Raw genomic sequence first — 24,282 nt, 5'->3', positions numbered from 1 at the left:
TAAGTGACTCATTGCCAGTCGCTGATCATAGAGACGGGGCCAACTGCAAACGAAAGCACCCTCCATCCCTGCCCTGACACTGCCCATCCCACTCCCCCACGACCCCGCCTTCTGAGCACTTATGTCTTTGCTGCCCAGGCTGAGGCCACCAAAGAAAAGTGACCTCAGGGAAGCTGAGGGGTTATGATTTTCAAACGTGGATAATCTTAATGCTCCTGGTTGGTGTTTCTTTCTGTTGTTAATTAGCTCTCTCTCTCTCTCTCTCTTTCTCTCTCTCTCTCTTTTTCTCTCTCTCTCTCTCCTTCTCCTCCTTCCTCTCTCTTTCTCCCTAAGTCGTTTGAGGAAATCAATGAAAGGTATATAAAACATGGCATAATATAGTGGCAAATAGCATGACTGGATGCCTGCTTTTTAATATTTTGGTGCCTTATAGAAAATGAGCTGCCAATTAAAAAAATAATACATTTAGTGGGCTATAGTATTTTCACTTTTAGACACAGTGCTTTTAAAAGCTGAATGACAGCTTTGAAAGAAAACTGCATGTGCTTTAGTTAAATAACAATGATCATAATGTAGATTTTTAACTGCTTCCTCAAGATGTATTCTGCATTGTCAGCCTAATCTAGGCCATCTTTCCCGTCACTGCATATAGAACATTTTGTAGATACTTAGATGCATTGGTTAAATATGAATATTTGAAAGAATCATTCATATCTGCCTTGAGCCATTTTATGATTTATGTAATCTTAATGGACTGTTCTATCATTTTCTCTTGAAAAGATAGTCCTGCCTTTATCTTCTCTTTCTGCTCAGCTAACCTAAATGAATCTCCCTCTTTTGATTTTGTTTTGTTTTGTTGTTGTTTTTAACACTTCGTCTAAGATAATTCTTCATTCTTTTCAAAAGCAAAACCCTCAACAAGAAATTAGAACATGTTGTCTATAAAAGCATGTAACATCAGATTTGTGTTTATCTTTTGGAGCATCTGATATTGAAATTCTCTGACAGATCTGACACATTCTCCCTTTTGCCTCATAGCAAGACTTAAGGTCTTTCCTTCTGGTTTGAGCCTAATGCTTTCTCCTTTTAGTGTAATTTTAAATGTAAATTTCTAAATTGTAAATATCATCCTCGTTTACTTCCATCCCAATTCAAATTTTGATACAGCATGAAGCAAAATCAGAAATTTAGATCTATAATGTATTAAAATATAGAAAATGGATTTAGATTTGAAATATGCTTTTTTAGATAATTGAAATCACACAGAAGAATCATATTTACCTAAAAAAATTCTGTTCAACAGAATATTGCCAGTTAGTTTTATGAAAATAATTTGTATACTAATATTGGCATTAATCAATAGTGTTTTATAACAGTGGCTCTGTTATGAGTAGAATTCCCCAAAGAGCTTTTAAAAATGCTGATGCCTGAATATTCTGAGATTCTGATTTAATGGCTCTGGGGTGAGGCTGAGCATTTTTAAGACTTCCTAGGTGATTATAATGCACAGCCAGGGTTGAAAGTTCTAATTTATACAATCTATCCTTTGGCCCAATGGTTCCCCAAACTGGCTGTGCCTAAATCACCTGTGCAATTAGTTTAACCAAAGATCCTTGGGTCCCACCCCAGATCCACCACATCAAAATTTCCAGAGTGACACCAGGCATCTGCTTGTTACCAATTCCCACAGACAAGTTTAAGACACCAGTCAGTTCTGGAAACTGATACCTAGACGATATTCCAACCTCCCTCTTTCCCTCCCTTCCTCCTCCCCTCCCCCCTCCCTTCCCCCGTCCCCTCCCCCTCCCCTCCCCTCCCCTTCCCTTTCTCTCTTCCCCTCTCCCTCCCTCCCTCCCTTCCTTCCTTCCTCCTTCCTTCCTTCTTCCTTCCTTCCTCCTTCTTTTCTTTCTTCCTTTTTTTTTTTTTTTTGCCAGGGTCTCACTCTGTTGCCCAGGCTGGAGTGCAGTGACACGATCTCAGCTTGCTGCAACTTCCACCTCCTGGGTTGAAGTGATTCTCTTGCATCAGCCTCCTGAGTAGCTGCAACCACAGATGCACTCCATCACTCCATCATCCCCTGCTAATTGTTTGTATTTTTAGTACAGATGGGGTTTTGCCATGTTGCCCAGGCTGATCTTGAACTCCTCAGCTCAAGTGATCCACCCACCTCCAGTTTCCTTTATTTTAAAAAAATTATATATTTTTTCTAAATGTTATTGACATTTCTTTTTATCTAAAAAGTACATGGATTTACAGTACCATTCCATCTACACTGGACAGTGTAGATGCATATTTGCTTACTTATATTTTATCCATTCATGGAAGATACTGCTCAGTAAGAAAATTTGGTGAGTGAAAAGTTGCAAAAATGCAATAGAATGTTTTTACCTTTCTAATCATCAGAATATTGCAAATATAAATTGACATTCACTTAATACTAAATACTGTTTCTTTGGTTTTGTGCTTAAATGTGTTTATCTGTATGTCATTTTAGTTAATTTCTATTTCACTGTCCAACCAACAATGAATTAATTTATTGCGAAAGTTGCCTGTCGCTTAAAGGCGAGTACACTTGGGCTAACCATTATTTTTCTGTAAAGAAAAAAGACAACAAAATTCTGGGATTTGGTGAAGAAATATGAACAATTAAAGAAAGCCCTGTCACACATGTGCATGTATGCATGCACGCTCTTGATGAAGCTGGATGCATTGCTACAAAGCCTTCCTTGTCCTCAAGAAAACTGTTGTCTCAAAGTCTCGACGTTATTGATGTTCCTTTCTATAAGAAGTGCTAAGTATCTACAGTTGACCCTTGAACAGCACGAGTCTGGACTGTGTAGGTCCACTTACATGTGGATCTTTTTCAATAAATATGTTGGAAAAATTTTTTGAGATTTGTGACAATTTGAAAAAAACTCAAAGATGAACTGTATAGTCCAGAAACGTTGAAAAAATTAAGACAATGTTAGGTATGTCACAAGTACATAAAATATATGTAGATATTAGTCTATTTTATCATTGACTACCATGAAACATACACAAATCTATTATAAAAATTAAAACATCAGCACTTATGCACACAAACAACACCGTCCATGGCACTATATGCAGTTGGGAGAAATATAAACAAATATAAAGATACAGTATTAAATCATAACTGCATAAAATTAACTGTAGTAATACTGTACTACTCAAATAATTGCTACAACTATACTACTACCATACTGCTTTAATAATTTTGTAACCACCTCCTGTTGCTCTTGTGATGAGCTCACGTTGTGTATCTGGTTAAAACACTGTGTCACGCTAATCATCTCCCTGTGAGCAGTTATTCCCTCCAGTAAATTGCACATTGCAGTAAAAAGTGATCTCTTAAGGTTCTTGTATATTTTTTACTGTGTTCGGTGCAATACTGTAAACCTTGAATAACACCGTGATACCTATATGAAATGGCACTAGTGATCCTGGATGTGCTCCCAAGAAACAGAAAAGTGATGACATCACAAGAAGTTGAATTGCTTGATATTTTCAGTAGATTGAAAATATCTAGTAGTCTGGAAATATTGGTGCTGTAGCCACCATTGCTTACCATTTCAGATGATTCATCATCTCGTAAAGAGATGATGTACACTTAAAGAATTAATAAACACAGTATTAAGGTTTTAATATAGTACTGTAAGTGTATTTTCCCTTCTTTATGATTTTCTGAAGAACTTCTCTTTTCTCTAGCTTACTTGATTTTAAGAATACAGTCTATAATACATATACAAAATATGTGTTAATCAACTCTTTAGGTTATTGGTAAGGCTTCCAGTCCACAGTAGGCTATTCGTAGTTAAGTTTTTGGGAAACCAATGCACATAAATTTTCAACTGTAGAAAGAGTCCGTACCCCAAACGTTGTCTTGTTCAAGAGTCAGCTGCAGTTTATTTATTTTACCTTGCCATTTTTTCTCCCTCCCTTCATATTATATCTCTAAAGGCAGTGCTTTTATATTAAATGATTTTTCTCAACACTAAAAATGCTTAAATTAAGGAATGCTGTCAAACATATTTAGACTCAACATTTGCATATCTTGAAAAACACATTTGCTTAGAAAATGCTGTTCTGTTGAGGGGATTCATTTTTTTCTCATTTTGCTCTTTTGTGTTATAATAATGAAAATGAGTTGCAACCATTGTAAGACCTGCTTCTAAAAGGATGTCTGCTTGCCTTTTCATATGCTGATGTTAAACTGGAATAGGTCGGTACATAAGGGAAAACTGGAACATTTTGCTTGTGGTACCTATCATCAGAGCTTTTGTGCTACGAAATGTCCTGCATTAACACACATCAGCAGTGTGTATTTTTAGAGGGCTTAGTACATGTATGGGACACCATTTTTGTTAATTCTGAGCCTATCATTTCCACCCTCTCCATCCCTCAAGTCTTAATTTAGGCTTGTGCTGTCTTCCTTCATGTAGACCATGTGGAGTTCTCCCACCTGACCTCAGACCTCTGCCCTCTGCTTGCCCTGACCCTTCCTTAGACACTTGCCAAGATCGTTGTCTAAATTTCCCTTTTGTAACAATCTTGTGGTTCTCCCTGCCTTAAAAGACAAAATTGAACTCTAATTGGGTATGAAAGGCTCTTCATAGTCAAGCCACAAACCATTTTTCTATTTCATCCCTAGCTGTCTGTGTTTCCCAACTCCCACGGTGCCCTCTGGCCCTCGAATGTGCTGAATTGGCCACCTCCATGCCTTGGTTCACGCTCTTCTTCTATCTGCAACACCTTCTTTATTCTCTCTTCTGCCTAGGAAACTCCTACTCCTGAAGACCCAGCCCAAATGTTACCTTCTCTTTAAAGTCCCTCTGGAACCACCTCCCCTAAATCAAATGATAGTGAATTTTATTGTTTCTCACAATAGTAAGTGTAGCAGTCACTCTTTAAATATTCAGTTTTATTTTATAATATTTTTCCTTCATACTGACCGTACATCCACCATCACTGAGATCCTGATATCCTCACCCACACAAAATTATTGGCCTCTTATTTATTCAAAATAAATTTATTATTAATTTATTATTAAACGTTTATTAAATGGCCATCGTGTGCCAAGTAATGCATTAGAATACAGTAGTGTATTCTAACGAATACTGTATTCTAGTGAATACAAAGACCTTTCCCGAATGTAAATGGTATTCTGGTGAAGCAGACAGACAAAAACTAAAGAGGCTGTGATAAGTCTGGGGAAATAAAACAAAGCCTAGCGAGGAATCGAGGGGGCAGGCAAGGCTGTTTAGTAACGTACAATTGGAGGAGCTGACATTTGAACAGAGATCTAAATTAAGTCAAGGAAGGAGCTGAGCAAGGGTCTGGGAGAACAGAGTTCTAACAGCAAGTGCAGCAGGTCTGCTAGGAAAACCAAGACGTCCATGGAAATGAAGCCGATGCAGTTCCTTGCAGCAGACTGAGTTGCTGGAAGAGAATTCCAGTCCCATGTGAGAGGGGTGCCTAGAGGAGAGCTGCTCCTCTACTTGGAGGCCTCTCATGCTAAAAATAATTTTTTTTTTTTTTTTTTTTTTTTGTGATGGAGTTTTGTTCTTGTTTCCCAGGCTGGAGTGCAGTGGCGCGATCTTGGCTTACCACAACCTCCGCCTCCCAGGTTTGAGCGATTCTCCAGCCTCAGCCTCTCAAGTATCTGGGATTACAAGTGCCCCCCATCATGCCCAGCTAATTTTTGTATTTTTTGTAGAGACAGGGTTTCACCATGTTGGTCAAACTGGTCTCGAACTCCTGACCTCATTATTCGCCCACCTTAGCCTCCCAAAGTACTGGGATTACAGGCAAAAGACACTGCACCATGCTAAAAATAAATTCTTTTGCAAACTCTCTGTTTCCTCTTTCCCCTTCAGAGTTAACCTTTTTGTCATTGTTTGTTTAAATCCAGATTTCATCTGGATACAAATGCTTAGACTTAGCCTCAGTTGGCAGTCCAACTAATGAGGGTGTTGAGTCCATAAGCTGTTGATTTATAAATTGTGCCTTGTTTAGTCTTTCACAAATGGCAAGCTTTATTCTCTTTCACTGCTCTTTCCCCAGTACCTAGCACAATGCCTGAGACAGAGTAGGTAAACAAGTTTTGAATGACATAATGACCAGAAGCTTAATATTGAGGTTTGAGAACAAGGACATCTACAGTGTGGAAGTTTCCAGATGTGCTCTTAGCATGTTTATCTTTTTAAGCCTCAGTGGGTATGAAAGGCTTTGGATATAATCCTTTCCCTTTAGGAAATAAAGAAAATAATCACTAAAATGAAGTAATTTTTAGGACTAATTTTATAGGTAAAATACTTAAGACCGTATTGTTTGATAGAATCTTTTCTAACTAGAGGATATAGGAATGAAATTTCCACTATTACCAGTGGCCTAAGAATAGATTTTAGACATATATCTTGAGACTTCAAAGCCTTAAATCCTTTTTTGGAGAGAGTGAGAGTCCCTGCCTTATGCAAAAGCACCACTACCAACACCAGCTTCATTTTCAACAACTGTTTTCCACTTTCATTCCGTATGTTAATAATTTCTTGACTTATATAGAGCTCTATTCCCCTGATAGGTTGCTTTCTGCAATGGAGAGCACTGCTTCTTTAGAGAAAATGCCTGCTGCGTTTTCCCTTTTTGAACATTATGATGACAGCTCGGCAAGAAGTGACCAGATGTTAAAACAAGTGACTGGTAAGCATTTTAATATATTAATTATCTAAATGAAATATGGCAGTTTTTGCTTGTTTGTTTTTTGTGTAAAGGATATATACACAAGATTTTAAGGCATGCAACTGGAAAAAGAAAAGTATTAGTTGTAAAATGTTACAGCTAGACTCTGAAATCGAGCATGAGACCTGCATCCCATTTCTGTGGGCATTTCCATCTGAAGCTTTATGACTTGCTGGGAGATTGAGGAGGTGGAAGGAGCCATGGAACCAAAGGATCTCCTCTTTTTTTTTTTTCATTTAAAAATAAGATTTCTCTCCCTCTCTTCTCTAGAGTCGTTTGCCTCATACCAGCAGCCAGGTATAGAAGAAAAAAGAAGTCAAATGTTTTCCTATGTGTCAAACAGATTTCTGTTTATGAGTGGTTTTCCCCTCTTCAATTCAGTTCTTTTCCCCTTTTTTTCAAACTAAACAGATGAGCTTAGAGAACTAACAGCTCAGCACCATGGTCTGTAGCCAGGAGCCTCCCACTCAGCTGTCAGAAGCATCCTGCCAGCTCTTCACAATATTTTTTAATGTGCTATTTTAACAAACAGGACAATGAAACTTATTTAGATTTTTCAAAGCTGCCATGTTTCAGTGAAGTTACCGAGTTTTACTTACTGTACAATGTGCTCAGATGTCCTCCTTAAAAGATGCTATAATCTTCCAAAACCACCTCAAAGATTACAGCCATTTGGGAGGCTGAGGCGGGAGGATCACTTGAGCTCAGGGGTTCGAATCCAGACTGGGCAACATAGAGACCCCCCGTCTCTAAAAAAAATAAAACCCCAGAAACAAAAACAAAAACAAAAAAAGATGGTTGTTGTGTTTAAATTGATGATTATCTTTCATTCCTGTACAGAGTGTTAGTTCAGTAACTACTAAAAAGGCTTCTGTGTGTCTAAAAAGACAAAAACAACACCACAACACACACAAAAACAAAACTCCACTAGCCCATTATAAAATTAAAAACTCAATCATTGATCTTAATGGATTTTCTCTAGAAATATCTCTAAACAAAGTGTGTTTTATTGCAATGTCTTTAAGAAGGATTAGAACAGGGCAGTGATTGCAAATGAAGAAAGTTTGATTAACAGAGCTAGTCTTTTGCATTTAAGGGATTCATTATATGCTATTGTTAATTTAGAAGAATATGCCTTTGAATACTTAATGGACAATGAGAGGACATTTAACATATTTTTGAAGTCACAGAATTAAAATGTCACAAAGTGTTAGCAATTAATTCAGCAAGTGCGCATGGCAGTCCCTGTGGTTCGAAGCCTTTTATGGACAGATGATCTCAGAGCCATAAATGTTACTTTGTGTGTCTTTTTCACAAAATTGGAGCCCAAGGTGTTGACTTGCTGCTAAAAAGTTTTTGCTCATTTTGTGACACCTCTTGGATATGAAGTCCTCACCTGTTACCTGAAAAATTGATCTGATGACCCCCTTCCTAAACTAAGCAGATACAGTGAGGAAAGGATGTGAGTCTTCCAGTGAGAAGTAGCAGCCCATATGATTTATTTCACACTTAAACACGATGCCTGGCATCGTGGGAACCATTAAGCATATCAAATCATCTCATCTCAACACAACCCAAAGAGGTAGGTTTTGTTATTCCCATTCGACAGGTGAAGAAAGGTGAGGAAAGAGAGGAAGAGAAAAGCGTTCTATTTTGAAGGCAACATAGCCAGTTAGGGTGTACGTGGCAGGGGAGTTTGGTATTCACTCCCCTGTGGTTCAGAGTCTACACTTGAATCACTGCCCCACAACAAAGAGGCAGAGTGCACTGCTGAGACAGATGAGAGAAGCACAGATCATGGATAAACAAACAGAATTCTAGGCTTCCTTGATGCTGGCACCTGGGGATTTTTTTTTAATTGTGGTAAAATAGACATAACTTAAAATTTACCATCTTGTCCATTTTTAATTGTACAGTTTAGTGGCATTAAGGACATTCACACTGTGGTACAGCCATCACTGCCATCCCTCTCCAGAGCTCTTCCTCTTGCAAAGTGGAAACTCTATATCCATTAAACGCTGACTCTCCATGTTCTCCCCTTTCCGTGGCTCCTGGCAGCCACCATTTTAGTTTCTGTTTCTGTGAATTTGATTACTCTAAGTACCTCATCTAACTGGAATCATATGGCATTACTCTTTTTGGGACTGTCTTATTTAACTTAGAGTAGTATCCTCAAGCCTCATTGTGTTGTAACCTGCCAAACTTTTCCTCCTTTTTAAGGCTAATACTCCATTGTACGTAAACACAGCATTTTCCTTCTCTGTTCATCTGTTGGATACTTGGGTTGCTTTTACTTTTTGGCTATTGTGAATAATCCTGTTCTCCTGAAGGCCAGGTTGAATGGAAATGTGTATCTGGCCACAGATTCTGAAGTCCAGTTTGGTTAATGCTTAACTCTCCAAGTGTGGCGGCTCTTTTGGGGCACATTTCATCAGGCAGAGGGGTGATTCTTCTGCCCAGTTCCTTAGCCTCTTGTAGTGAAGCCCTAAACTTTAATTTTGGTTTTTTTTGGCATCACACTTTTTTTTTTTCCAGACGGAGTCTCACTCTGTCACCTAGGCAGAAGTGCAGTGGCACCATCTCAGCTCACTGCAACCTCCACCTCCCAGGTTCAAGCGATTCTCATGACTCAGCCTCTCCAGTAGTTGGGATTACAGGCATGTGCCACCACACCCATCTAATTTTTTGTATTTTTAATAGACATAGGGTTTCACCATGTTGGCCATGTTGGTCTCCTATTCCTGACCTCAAGTGATGTACCTACCTCAGCCTCCCAAAGTGCTGGGATTCAGGAGTAAGCCACTGCGCCCAGCTGGCATCACAATCAAGTTTATTACTACAGAAGTGTAAACAGAGTTGCTAAACTCCGGGTCTCTGATGTTGTCCTACCACATAAGAATTGTAAATCCAGCCATTATTATTAGATTATATCTATGGAATATTCTTATTCCCTTTTCATTTCAGAATCCTTTGAAAAGTAAAAGTATTTCCTGTTTCTGAAAAAAGGTGTTTTAAAGTTAATGCTTTTGGGGGAAGGAGCACATTAAAACAAAATTTCTAACCTACATACTTTGCTTCTTCCTTAAAATTAAGTGATTATTTTGGATCAATTAATCAGTTTTTAAGTTTGTTAATTTACGCGAGAGAGAGAGAGAAATGTGAAAGATGTTTTCATTTTTAAAAAGCAGATACAGCTCCATGTATAATTCAGAGGATAAAAGCGGGAGCAATTTCATTGTTCACGCCTCAAGTAGTTCTCAAACACTGCTTCCAAGATGATCGACTATAGCTGAAACATTCTGCTTGGTCCTTTCATAGACCTGGGTAATATGAAAATTTACTGAACTACATTTATCTGGATGGAATCCTTTAGAATATGACATCCATTTCCTGCTGGGAAGACAAGCAATACATTCTAAGAAAGTATCAGGGTCTCTGATCCGTGATCAGTCCCTGGGGAGGCGCTCTTACCAGCGGCCTCTGCCTTAGCATGCAGCCTGCTCCACATGTCTTACCTCCGTGGCCTCTGTGGCTTTCCAGATGATTGGTCCCTCGTTCAGCCCTCATCTTCAGGAGCTTCCTGCCTCGGCCCTCTGTTTCCTGTCCCAAGTCCCATTTGCTTGCTGAATGTTAGTGTTGGTTACCTGCCCATCACTTTGCTAAGCACTTGATTGATATTATTTACTTCTTACAACAACCCTGGGAGGTGATGCTATTAGTATTGTTTTCTCATTTTAAAGATGGGGAAACTGAGGCTAACATAACAGAGGGGGTGGATCCGGTGTTTAACCTCGGGCCAGCCACTCTGCACTGAAGTCCATGAACTTGACCCTTCTCCTCTTCTGCTTCTTGTTTTTCACAACCGTGTATTTCTTCCGCTCTTTATCGCCATTGAATCTTCTCAGTTTGTCTTTTTTCTTATATTCTTTAGACCCATTTATGTTTTTCTCATTTTTACCTTCTTGCTGAACTGAACTTTATTTTTGTTTTCCTTTGGTGTCCACTTTCAATAAAGTAATCTCATAAAATTTGGTCCATATTGTTAGTATTTCAGCAAACTTATCTCTCAGGAAGTTGTTGACTAGAAAAAAATAAGCACAAAAAATAAATGTAAAAGCATGCTGTTGAGCTGGGTATGGTGGCTCACGCCTGTAATCCTAGCACTTTGAGAGGCCGAGGCGGGCAGATCAGCTATGGCCAAGGAGTTTGTCCAACATGGTGAAACCCCATCTTTACTAAAATTACAGAAAAATGAGCTGGGTGTGCTGGCAGGTGCCTGTAATCCCAGCTACTAGGGAGGCTGAGGCAGGAGAATTGCTTGAACACGGGAGGCGGAGGTTGCAGTGAGCTCAGATGACGCCACTGCACTCCAGCCTGGGTGACACAGTGAGACTCCACCTAAAAAAAAAAAAAAGCATGCTATCTTTTCAACTATGGGAATAACCTTTTCCTCTAATTTGAAAAATATATTCAAAGATTTTGTGTCATAAGTTTTGGAGGAGAATTGCATTGAAGCTTGATTTATGGTGTTGCATATATCATTAATGTTTGTAAGCATAATCATGAACTTTACCAGTCTCTAGGAAACACTCAAGGATTTTGTTGTCCTTAAAATTCAGAACAACGAAGTTATACTAACTGTCTAAAATGTATGCTGAATCAATTAGCGGGCTACTTTTTCTGTAGTTTTTATATTTTGCTTAATTTTTAAAAAGTTAATAATTTAAAAAATTGATAGGGATAGGCACGTTGGAAAGACAAAATGGGATAGTCATTTCAGAAAGAGTATTTGATATTTTATTTTTGCAAGTATTTTTCAGGCTTTTAAGATATACTAACTATATCTTGAAAGGGTTTCCTTTGCCTCTGTTGCGAATATAGACTATATTGATACAGAATGATACAGCCTTGGTTATCTGCAAAGCATGCATTTTATTTTGAAGGAAAAGAAAGTCAGTTGTTGCCTCCTTTAACCTACATGAGTTTATTGCTCTAGCTATAGGACTGTAGAAGAGTATTCTCAAGTGATCCCATTTTGGAATATATTTTTGTTTATTTCTGTATGTATTATATATGTTCACATGTACAAATACATAGAAAACATTGTGGAAGGATACACATTCAACTGCAACAGTGATTGCATCTAAAGAATATGGCTGGGTCTAGTGGCTTTCACCTATAATCCCAGCACTTTGGAAGGCTGAGGCAGGTAGATCACTTGACGCCAGGAGTTCAAGACCAGCCTGACCAACATGGTGAAATCCCACCTCTACTAAAAATACAAAAGTTAGCCAGTTGTGGTCGCGCATGCCTGTAATTCCAGCTACTCAGGAGGCCGAGGTAGGAGAATTGCCTGAACCTGGGAAGTGGAGGTTGCAGTGAGCTGAGATTGCATCACTGCACTCCAGCCTGGATGACAGAGCAAGACTCCGTCTCGAAAAAATAAAAAAATAAAAAATAAAGAAAGAAAATAGAAAATAAAAAATTAAAAAATTAAAAAAGAATATAATTTGGGTTGGGGATTTTGGGAAACAAAGGAGCCCTTCTGCTTTTATACCATGTATTTCTGTATTGTTTGAATTTTTTTCAACAAGCATAAGTAAATTTTGCCCTAAAAATCAATAAAAACAGCATTAGTTACAATAAATGTTGTTTATATTCCAGTTCCACAGCCTCCTAGATTGGAACCTCAGGAACCAAATTCTGCCACCAGTACAACGATTGCAGTTTATTGGAGCATGAACAAGGAAGATGTCATTGATTCATTTCAGGTTTACTGTATGGAGGAACCACAAGATGACCAAGAAGTAAATGGTAGGATTGCTAAGACAAAGACAGATTCACATGCATATCCATGCATCTTCATGTGAAGCATTTAAACGTATACCTGCAGTATGACTCTTTCCACAAAGCATTCGTAGCCACTTACAAAACAACAACAACAAAACCCCAACAACCATATAATTAAATAATAACTACAGAAGCGAAATTTGGGAATCAAGGTCAAGGAAAACAAAAATGCATAAACATTATCATAATAGTCAATATGAATATTGTAATTGATTCACATTTGGCTTTGAGCTCTCGGAATAACAGGAGCAGTGAAGTGGTTCTCATTTTCAGAAAGGAGCTAATGTACCAGAGTTTCAAGGAAAATAAAGTTTTAATCAGTACCGAAGCCTGAAAGATAAGTGTCACATGTTCCACTTTGTAGGGAAGAAGCCGTATAGAGGACAATGTGTTCCACATGGTTGGAATGCAAATGAAGTATGGGTGTCATGCTTGGCAGTTTCTCAGGTCTATCTTTGCTAAAAGCTACCAAGAAGCCACAAGGTTTATTCAGTGTTCACAGTTCCCAAGGCATGGCCTAGGTTGGTGTAGTCTTTCTGTGTCCCAAATTAATGTGTGGATAGAAATGAAAGTGCTTAGTAGGGTGAATCAATGGTATGTCTTATGGCTGAGCCTCCGTAAGTATCTCTCAGCTCAGAAGGACTTCTAATAAGCCCTGGAAGCCAGGCAGTTTGAGGTTGTGCTTCCTGATGAATCAGAGCTGGGAGTGCTGCCATTCTGTGTTGCTTGTTGAAGACAGACCTACGTACTATGGAAACCAGATGAGCATGTGGCAGGCTTGGGCACCCTAACTCAGGCACCCAATTTGTAATCAGGAATGAATGGTAATATATTATACTATTACTAGTATTTAAGTCTTTTGAAATGTCATGTGATAATTAATTTAGAAAAAAGTTTAAAAAGCAACTACTGGCATGGCTTAAAGTTGGCTAAGTCTGTCTGCAATGTAATGACTCCTGTTTTATTGACCTATTTCCATATGCCTGTCACAGCACAACAAAGTAAGTATTACTATCCCTATTTGCAAGTGAGAAAACTGATGTGAGGTTAAGTAGTTTGCTCAAGGCCTCAAAACTTGTAAATGACAGGGACAGGAGTCAGACACAGATCTTTCAGGCTCCAAAGCTTATGCTTTTGTTTATTTCTCTCTGTGTGTGTTTTGTTACATCATACTTCATCTCCATTTATTTCCAGCTGTTTTCTGAAACACCGTGGCTCTCTGAGACCCTTCTTATGAAATAGTTATTGCCTGGAGTACTTTTTTTTACTGGGTTTCACACCCCCACAACCCCAAACACTTCCCTATCTGTGTCTCATTGTTTCTGTTCCCTGAACCGTGCTAAAACAGTTAGCTAATCTGATAGTCTAGTCTGTGCTACCATGCCATGTCTGCTAGGGTCTCTGGTCACATATGTGCATTGTTAAAGGGAGTGCCAGGGTAATAGGATGTACTAGTTCATTCTCACACTGCTATAAAGACATGCCTGAGACTGGGTAATTTATGAAGAAGAGGTTTAACTGGCTTACAGTTCTACAAGGTGTATAGGCATGGCAAGGGAGGCCTTAGGAAACTTACTATTATGGCAGAAGGTGAAGGGGAAGCAAACACATCTTCCCATGGCCGGCAGGAGAGAGAGAGAGTAAAGTAGGGGAGTTGCTATACACTTTCAAACAACCAGATCTCTTGAGAACTCATTCATGAGAACAGCAAGGGAGAAGTCTGCCCCCATGATTCAATCACCTCCCACCTGGCCCCTCCTCCAACACTGGGAATTACAATTCAATATGAGATTTGGGTGGAACCAAACCATATCATCGGAACTTGCCTAAAAGAATGATTCCAGTGAAAACTGTAGACACAGATTCTAGGCTACGGGAGAAATGTTTTTCAGCGTACAAGTCCTTATGACATTCTTTAAACTGAACTTTATGTCCAGCAAGTACAGCTCATTGGAAAGGAGAGAGGCAACTGAGAGACCTGCTAAGCTGAAGACTTCTCAATTTTCTTTTAAAGAAACAGCCTGGGTTCTTAAGTGGAAAAGTTGAAGATGTGATATTCAGGAGTAATAAGGGGGGAGATAACTGAAATTACCATAGGCAAAATTTAAAAAGAAAATCATATGTTTTAAGGGAGGTAAAATTTCAGTAAGAATAATCAAATTGGCCCAAATTGGTAGGTATATTCATAATGACACTGAGTAATATTAACTATTAAAATAATTCAAAGTAAAATAAGTTTTAGAATTTTAGAAGGAAAATGTCTTAATTGGACAAAGTTACTTCTTAGAGTAGCTTATAACCTATCAAAGTTATTTAAATGTTTGTATAAATTGTGGAAATCTCTAGTGGAAAGAATTCTGGAGTTCATTAGAAGGAACCAGGATTTGAAACTTGGAAGGTCATACTGAATACCAAAATAGTTTACTAATCTGTAAAGATGTTTAAAAAACATGAAGTTGTCCTTTTTTTATGACATACTCTTCTGAAATATTGGTATTGGTTCTTAAGATTTTCTTAAGAATGTGTTACTGAGATTTAATCTAACATAAACTCTATGTAATTTTAATATTTGCTACTTAAATAAGTTACTTTAATTGTGGCATATGAAGCTCAGAATCTTACTAATGTGCTATTATTTTCTGATAAGTGCTAACAAGTAGTACTGTGTCATCCTCAGTATCTCTTTTCAGAATGCTGTTGCTTTCTTATGTATTCTAAGGAGCTGGTTTTCACATAATGGTATCTAGAAGGTTATCAGTTTGAGTTTTCCACTGCAAGAAAATCATAGATGACTTTCTCCAATAACTATAACTTTAATTAACTTTGGAAGATATCTTAGATTTTAATTGTGTCTTATGCTAGAGTTGGTAGAAGAATACAGACTGACAGTGAAAGAAAGTTACTGCATTTTTGAAGATTTGGAACCTGACCGATGCTATCAAGTGTGGGTGATGGCTGTGAACTTCACTGGATGTAGCCTGCCCAGTGAAAGAGCAATCTTTAGGACAGGTAAGGAGCTGGATGCTAAGGGCACATTAGGAGACAATGCTCAATTCTTCACAGGCTCTTGAGATCAGTACATATTTATTAAGCACCTATTGCGTGTTGAGTGTTGCGCAAAGGGCTGGTTATGTGATGATGAATAAGACTGGGCTCCTGTTCTCAAGACGTTCACACTCAGCTGGGGAGATGGAAAAACAGAAGATCATAGAAAATGTATGGTAACAGCCATATCCAGATATACACACGTTATTATGAGAACACTCGAGGGGCACCCAAGTTGGCCTGGAGCAGGGGCAGGATCAGGAACTGTTTCCTAGAGCTGATGCCTGCAGAAAATGCTTTAAAGAATCCATAGGAAGTAATGTGTTAAAGGAAGATATTCCACTTGAAAAAGACATATGAATAGAGGCATCAAGGCAAGAAACACTATAGAGTGTGCAGGGCACCGTAAGAAGTTTGGTATTTCTTAGACTTAAAGAAAGGAAGACAAGATGAGAAAGGCTAACATATAGAGGCCGTGTTTGAGAGGTAAGAAAGATTGGGCTGTGTCTGGGTGCTGGGAACCTCCAAAACATTTTAAGCAGTGGTATTCAACTGGAAATGCATTCTCAAGTTGAAATCTTTTCACAGGGTATGAAGCCTAAACCAAGGCTGCACTGCCTTTAAGATAATGGCAGCCTGCCTCAGGGGAAGAAGTAGTTTACTCCTACCCTTTATCCTTTCCTCTTGCCTTTTAAAACAAGCCTTATTGAGCACCTACTGAGGACAAGATCCTCACTGACTTTTGTGTACCGGGAGAGGGGAAAGAATCTTTATTTTGATTTGCTTGTATATGTATAAAGAAAGTCTGGTGGGATTTATAGGAAGCTACTATTAGGGGCTGTTTGGGGATGGGTGAGACCTGGGCAATTTGGAAGGCAGAGAAGGAGAGAGACTTCACTATTTATATTTGATCGCTTTTGGGTTTTTAACACAGAATACATTTTCTGATAAAAAATTTAAAACAAAATTGTGCTCAAGCCGTAGAAGACCACGTGCGTCTCAGGTCCTGGGAAAGCAAGCTGGCATTGCTCCACAGCTGTCCTGACTCTCTTTCTGCAGCACCCTCCACCCCTGTGATCCGCGCTGAGGACTGTACTGTGTGTTGGAACACAGCCACTATCCGATGGCGGCCCGCCACCCCTGAGGCCACAGAGACCTACACTCTGGAGTACTGCAGACAGCACTCTCCTGAGGGTGAGGGGCTCAGGTAAGGGGCCCTCTCCATGGGAGAGACTGCCCAGGGCCCAGCTCTGGGCCCTAAACTACCCTCTAGCTTATGCTCACCAAGGGAGAAATGCAGCCTAAAATCCTGCTGAGCTAATGAAACCGTTGACTTGATTTGCAGCTCTATCACTATTCATCAATGAACTCCAAGTTTGTAATAAAACACATGCTACAATGCAGAATAACTCCCTTGTAAGAAAAATGTATGTGAATTTTAATGATAGAGCATTCTTTGAGGTATATTTAACTTCAGTCATTAGACAGGATTTATGCATATTTTATGGGGTTTTTACTAGCTATATCAGAATCTGTACCACCTAACTCAGGAAACTAACAGTGAGCTTGTGTATGATGTAAATCTGAATGTCTCCATGATATATTGGTAACATAAAGGAGCTAATTACATATATATTATCATGGAGACATACCTGCCTTTCCAAAAGCATGAAATATGTAAAGAGATTCTTCTAGGAGAAAAGAAATGTGACGCTCTGTCACTAAGATGATGAAGCTAACATTTATCAATAAGCAGCTATGCATCCACTAGGCATTTGGTAAATGTTAACTTATCTACTGAGGTGGTATTTTCTTAGCCTATCACCTCCTTGCTGTAGAGCAGCTTCATGAACAAGATGAATATTCAGATCATTATTATTATTCATATTTTGATAGACAGGTTTTTAGTTTTTCTTTTAAATAAAGTTTCTTGAGATAAACTACTTTGGTAGGATATGGAACTTAGGAATAATGGTATGAAATTAGACAGCTTTTAAAAAATTACTATACTTTAAGTTCTGGATACATGTGTAGAATGTGCAGGTTTGTTACATAGTTATACACATGCCATGGTGGTTTGCTGCACCATCAACCCGTCATCTGCATTAGTATTTCTCCTAATGCTATTCTTCCCCCAGCCCCCTACCTGCCAACATGCCCCAGTGTGGGATGTTCCCTTCCCTTTGTCCGTGTGTTCCCATTGTTCAGCCCTTACTTATGAGTGAGAACATGTGGTGTTTGGTTTTCTGTTCCTGTGTTAGTTTGCTGAGAATGATGGTTCCCATCTTCATCCATGTCCCTGCAAAGGACATGAACTCAATACTTTTTTATGGTTGCATAGTATTCCATGGTGTATATATACCACATTTTCTTCATCCAGTCTATCATTAATAGGCATTTGGCTTGGTTCCAAGTCTTTGCTATTATGAATAGTGCTGCAATAAACATACATGTGCACGTGTCTTTATAGCAGAATGACTTATAATCCTTTGGGTATATACCCAGTAATGGGATTGCTGGGTCAAATGGTATTTCCTGTTCTAGATCCTTGAGGAATCACCACACTGTCTTCCACAATATTTGAACTAGTTTACACTCCTACCAACAGTGTAAAAGCGTTCCTATTTCTCCACATCCTGTTCAGCATCTGTTGTTTCCTGCCATTATAACTGGCATGAGATGGTATCTCATTATGGTTATGAGCTTTTTTCATATATTTCTTGGCCGCATAAATGTCTTCTTTTGAGAAGTGTCTGTTCATATCCTTTGGCCACTTTTTGAAGGGGTCGTTTGTTTCTTTCTCGTACATTTGTTTAAATTCCTTGTAGATTCTGGATATTAGCCCTTTGTCAGATGGATGGATTGCAAAATTTTTCTCCCATTCTATAGGTTGCCTGTTCATTCTGATGATAGTTTCTTTTGCTGTGCAGAAGCTCTTTAGTTTAATTAGATCCCATTTGTCAATTTTGGTTTTTGTTGCCGTTGCTTTTGGTGTTTTAGTCATGAAGTCTTTGTCCATGCCTATGTCCTGATGGTATTGCCTAGGCTTTCTTCTAGCGTTTTTATGGTTTTAGTTCTTATGTTTAAGTCTTTAATCCATCTTGAGTGAATTTTTGTATAAGGTATAAGGAATGGGTCCAGTTTCAGTTTTCTGCATATGGCCAGCCAGTTTTTCCAACATTGTTTATTATATAGGGAATCCTTTTCCCATTGCTTGTTTTTGTCACATTTGTCAAAGATTAGATGGCTGTAGATGTGTGGCATTCTTTCTGAGGCCTCTGTTCTGTTCCATTGGTCTACATGTCTTTTTTGGTACCAATACCATGCTGTTTTGGTTGTAGCCTTGTAGTATAGTTTGATGTCAGATAGCATGATGCCTCCAGCTTTGTTCTTTTTACTTAGGATTGTCTTGGCTATGCAAGCTCTTTTTTGATTTTGTGTGAAATTTAAAGTAGTTTTTTCCCTAATTCTGTGAAGAAAGTCAGTGGTAGCTTGATGGGGATAGGAATGAATCTATAAATTACTTTGAGCAGTATGGCCATTTTCACGATATTGATTCTTCCTATCCATGAGCATGGAATGTTTTTCATTTTGTGTCCCCTCTTATTTCCTTGAGCAGTGGTTTATAGTTCTCCCTGAAGAGATCCTTCATATCCCTTGTAAGTTGTATTCCTAGGTATTTTTAAATCTTTGTAGCAATTGTGAATGGGAGTTCACTCATGATTTGTCTCTCTGTTTGTCTGTTATTGGTGTATAGGAATACTTGTGATTTTTACACATTTATTTTGTATCCTGAGACTTTGCTGAAGTTGCTTATCAGCTTAAGTAGATTTTGGGCTGAGATGATGGGATTTTCTAAATATACAATCATGTCATCTGCTAACAGAGACAATTTGACTTTCTCTCTTCCTATTTGAATACACTTTATTTCTTTCTCTTGCCTGATTGCCCTGGCCAGAACTTCCAATACTATAGGAATAGGAGTGGTGAGAGAGGGCATCCTTGTCTTGTGCTGGTTTTCAAAGGGAATGCTTCCAGCTTTTGCCCATTCGGTATGATATTGGCTGTGGGTTTGTCATAAATAGCTCTTATTATTTTGAGATATGTTCCATCAATACCTAGATTTTTCAGAGATTTTTGGCATGAAAGGATGTTGAATTGTATTGAAGGCTGTTTCTGCATCTATGGAGATAATCCTGTGGTTTTTGCCATTGGTTCTGTTTATGTGATGGCTTACATTTATTGATTTGTGTATGTTGAACCAGCCTTGCATCCCAGGGATGAAGCCCACTTGATCATGGTGGATAAGCTTTTTAATGTGCTGCTGGATTCGGTTTGCCAGTATTTTATTGAGGATTTTCACATCAATGTTCATCAGGGATATTGGCCTGAAATTTTCTTTTTTTGTTGTATCTCTGCCTGGTTTTGATATCAGGATGATGTTGGCCTCATAAAATGAGTTAGGGAAGAGTCTCTCTTCTTCTATTGTTTGGGATAGTTTCAGAAGGAATGGTACCAGCTCCTCTTTGTACTCCTGGTAGAATTCAGCTGTGAATCTGTCTGGTCTTGGGCTTTTTTTTTTTTTGGTTGGTAGGCTATTAATTACTGCCTCAATTTCAGAGCTTGTTATTGGTCTACTCAGGGATTTGACTTCTTCCTGGTTTAGTCTTAGGAGAGTTATGTGTCCAGGAATTTATCCATTTCTTCTAGATTTTCTAGTTTATTTGCATAGAGGTGTTTATAATATTCTCTGATGGTAGTTTGTATTTCTGTGGGATCAGTGGTGATAACCCCTTTCTCATTTTTTTTTTTTTAAATCTATTTGATTCTTGTCTCTTTTCGTCTTTATTAGTCTGGCTAGTGGTCTATCTATTTCATTAATCTTTTCAAAAAACCAGCTCCTAGATTCATTGATTTTTTTTGAAGGGTTTTTCATGTCTCTATCTCTGTCAGTTCTCCTCTGATATTAGTTATTTCTTTTCTTCTGCTAGCTTTTGAATTTGCTTGCTCTTCCTTCTGTAGTTCTTTTAATTGTGATGTTAGGATGTTGATTTTAGATCTTTCCTGCTTTCTCTTGTGGGCATTTAGTGCTATAAATTTCCCTCTAAACACTGCTTTAGCTGTGTCCCAGAGATTCTGGTATGTGTGTCTTTGTTCTCGCTGGTTTCAAAGAACTTATTTATTTCCGCCATAATTTAGTTACTTGCCCAGTAGTCATTCAGGAGCAGGTTGTTCAGTTTCTATGTAGTTGTGCAGTTTTGAGTGAGTTTCTTAATCCTGTGTTCTAATTTGGTTGCACTGTGTTCTGAGACTGTTATTATTTCCATTCTTTTCATTGCCAACGAGTGTTTTACTTCCAATTACATGATTAATTTTAGCATAAGTGCAATGTGGTGCTGAGAAAATGTATATTCTGTTCATTTGTGGTGGAGAGTTCTGTAGCTGTCTATTAGGTCTGCTTGGTCCAGAGCTGAGTTCAAGTCCTGAATATCCTTGTTAATTTTCTGTCTCATTGATCTGTCTAACATTGACAGTGGGGTGTTAAAGTCTCCTACTATTATTGTGTGGGAGTCTAAGTCTCTTTGTAGGTCTCTAAGAACTTGCTTTATGAATGTGTGCATATATATTTGGGATAGTTAGCTCTTCTTGTTTCATTGATTTATTTACCATTATGTAATACTCTTCTTTGGCTTTTTTGATCTTTATTGGTTTAAAGTCTGTTTTATAAGAGACTAGGATTGCAACCCCTGCTTTCTTTTTGCTTTCCATTTGCTTGGTAAATATTCCTTCATCCCTTTATTTTGAGTCTATGTGTGTCTTTGCCCGTGAGATGGGTCTCCTGAATACAGCACACTGATGGGTCTTGACTCTTTATTCAATTTGCCAGTCTGTGTCTTTTAATTGGGGCATTTAGCCCATTTACATTTAAGGTTAATATTGTTATGTGTGAATTTTATCCTGTCACTATCATGCTAGCTGGTTATTTTGCCCGTTAGTTGATGCAGTTTCTTCATAGTGTTGAAGGTCTTTACAATTTGGTATGTTTTTGCAGTGGCTGGTACCAGTTTTTCCTTTCCATATTTAGTGCTTCCTTCAGGAGCTCTTGTAAGGAGGGCAGGCTTGGTGGTGACAAAATCTATCAGCATTTGCTTATCTGTAGAGGATTTTATTTCCCCTTTGCTTATGAAGCTTAGTTTGTCTGGATATGAAATTCTGAGTTGAAAATTCTTTTCTTTGTGAATGTTGAATATTGACCCCCACTCTCTTCTGGTTTGTAGGGTTTCTGCAGAGAGATCCACTGTGAGTCTGATGGGCTTCCCTTTGTGGGTAACCTGATCTTTCTCTCTGTCTGCCCTTAGCATTGTTTTCCTTAATTTCAACCTTGGTGAATCTGACAATTATGTGTCTTGGGGTTGCTCTTCTTGAGGAGTATCTTTATGGTATTCTTTAAATTTCCTGAATTTGAATGTTGACTTCTCTTGCTAGGTTGGGGAAGTTCTCCTGGATAATATCCTGAAGAGTGTTTTCCAACTTAATTCCATTCTCCCTGTCATTTTCAGGTACACTGATCAAACGTAGATTTGATCTTTTCACATAGTCTTCTATTTCTTGGAGGCTTTATTTGTTCCTTTTCATTCTTTTTTATCTAATCTTGTCTTCATGGTTTATTTTATTAAGTTGATCTTCAATCTCTGATATCCTTTCTTCCTCCTGATTGATTTGGCTATTGATACTTGTATATGTTTCATGAAGTTCTTGTGTTGTGTTTTTCAGCTCCATCAGGTCATTTATGTTCTTCTCTAAATGGGTTATTCTAGTTAGCAGTTCCTCTAACCATTTTTCAAGGTTCTTAGCTTCCTTGCATAGGGTTAGAACACGCTCCTTTAGCTTGGAGGAGTTTGTTATCACCCATCTTCTGAAGCCTACTTCTTTCAATTTGTCAAACTCATTCCCCATCCACTTTTGTTCCCTTGCTGGCAAGTTGTGATCCTTTGGAGAAGAAGAGGCATTCTGGCTTTTTAAATTTTCAGCGTTTTTGCACTGGTTTTTCCTCATCTTCATGGATTTATCTACCTTTGGTCTTTGACGTTGCTGATCTTCAGATGGGGTTTCTGTGTGAATGTCCTGTTTGTTGATGTTGATGCTGTTCCTTTCTGTTTGTTAGTTTTCCTTCTAACAGTCAGGCCCCTCTGCTGCAGGTCTGCTAGAGTTTGCTGGAGGTCCACTCCAGATGCTATTTGTCTGGGTATCACCAGCGGAGGCTGCAGAACAACAAAGATTGTTGCCTATTCCCTCATCTGGAAGCTTTTTCCCAGAGGGGCACCTGTCAGATACCAGCCAGAGCTCTCCTGTATGAGGTGTCTGTCAACCCCTGCTAGGACATATCTCCTAGTCGGGAGGCATGGAGGTTAGGGACCCACTTGAGGAGGCAGTCTGTCCCTTAGCAGAGCTTGAGCACTGTGCTGAGAGATCCATTGCTCTCTTCAGAGCCAACAGGCAGGAACATTTAAGTCTGCTGAAACTGTGCCCACAGCTGCCCTTTCCCCCTCATGCTCTGTCCCAGGGAGATGGGAGTTTTATCTATAAGCCCCTGGCTGGGGCTGCTGCCTTTCTTTCAGAGATGCTCTGCCCAGAGAGAAGGAGTCTAGAAAGACAGTCTGGCTATAGTGGCTTTGCTGCGCTGCAGTGGGCTCTGCCCTGTCTGAACTTCCCAGTGGCTCTGTTTACACTGTGAAGGGAAACCCTCTATTTAAGCCTCAGTAATGGTGGATGATTCTCCCCCCACCAAGCTTGAGCATCCCATGTTGACTTCAGACTGCTGTTCTGGCTGTGAGAATTTCAAGCCAGTGGATCTTAGCTTGCTGGGCTCTGTGGGGGTGGGATCTGCTGAGCTAGACCACTTGGCTCCTTGGCTTCAGCCCCCTTTCCAAGGGAGTGAACAGTGCTGTCTTGCTGGCATTATAGACACCACTGGGGTATGAAAAGAGACTCCTACAGCTAGCTCAGTGTCTGGCCAAACAGCCGCCCAGTTTTGTGCTTGAAACCCAGGGCTCTGGTGATGGAGGCACCTGAGAGAATTTCCCGGTCTGCAGGTTGCAAAGACTGTGGGAAAAGTGTAGTATCTTGGCTGGAATGCACCATTCCTCATGGCACAGTCCCTCATGGCTTCCCTTGGTTAAGGGAGGAAGTTCCCTGACCCCTTGTGCTTCACAGGTGAGGCGATACTCCACCCTGATTCAGCTCGCCCTCCATGGGCTACACCCACTGTCTAGCCAGTCCCAATGAGATAAGCCAGGAACCACAGTTGGAAATGCAGAAATCACCCACCTTCTGCATTGATCTCACTGGGAGCTGGAGACCAGAGCTGTTCCTATTCATCCATCTTGCCAGCTACCTCTAGACAGCTTTTTAATAAAGTATGTTATTTAAGCCCTTGATTATCTTCATAATCAACAACTGTTTAGTTTTGATGTGAGATTTCATATGACTGAGCAATGATGATAGTTTCTTTCAAGTTGAAGACAGGCTTCACAAAATAATAATCAAAGGATGAATTAATACCAGGTAGGGTACATTTGGATGGGATGTAGGCATTTAAGCAGAAATATAAACATAATAAATGTTTAA

The 24,282-nt window shown here is 39.1% G+C and overlaps 1 protein-coding gene across 3 annotated transcripts in view; it reads left to right on the top strand.

Annotated features, from left to right (window-relative positions):
* CMYA5 (cardiomyopathy associated 5) overlaps positions 1 to 24,282 on the top strand; it is a 100,218-nt gene that overhangs the window by 54,045 nt on the left and 21,891 nt on the right. The window contains exons 5-9 of one of the 3 annotated variants that reach the window (XM_032277316.1): positions 334 to 356; positions 6,602 to 6,720; positions 12,424 to 12,573; positions 15,472 to 15,618; positions 16,714 to 16,861. In XM_032277316.1, coding sequence (XP_032133207.1) covers positions 334 to 356; positions 6,602 to 6,720; positions 12,424 to 12,573; positions 15,472 to 15,618; positions 16,714 to 16,861 — 587 coding nt within the window. Of the gene's footprint in view, positions 1 to 333; positions 357 to 2,600; positions 2,908 to 6,601; positions 6,721 to 12,423; positions 12,574 to 15,471; positions 15,619 to 16,713; positions 16,862 to 24,282 lie in introns of those variants that run through there. The other 2 variants (XR_004268806.1, XM_032277319.1) reach the window with 2 other exon arrangements.

Source organism: Sapajus apella, unplaced genomic scaffold (genome assembly GCF_009761245.1).
Source record: "Sapajus apella isolate SASKATOON/1434 unplaced genomic scaffold, GSC_monkey_1.0 scaffold1, whole genome shotgun sequence".
NCBI classification, from domain to species: Eukaryota; Metazoa; Chordata; class Mammalia; order Primates; family Cebidae; genus Sapajus; species Sapajus apella.
Note: the sequence above shows the minus strand (reverse complement) of the source record. Positions and strands in the feature narration are given on the sequence as shown.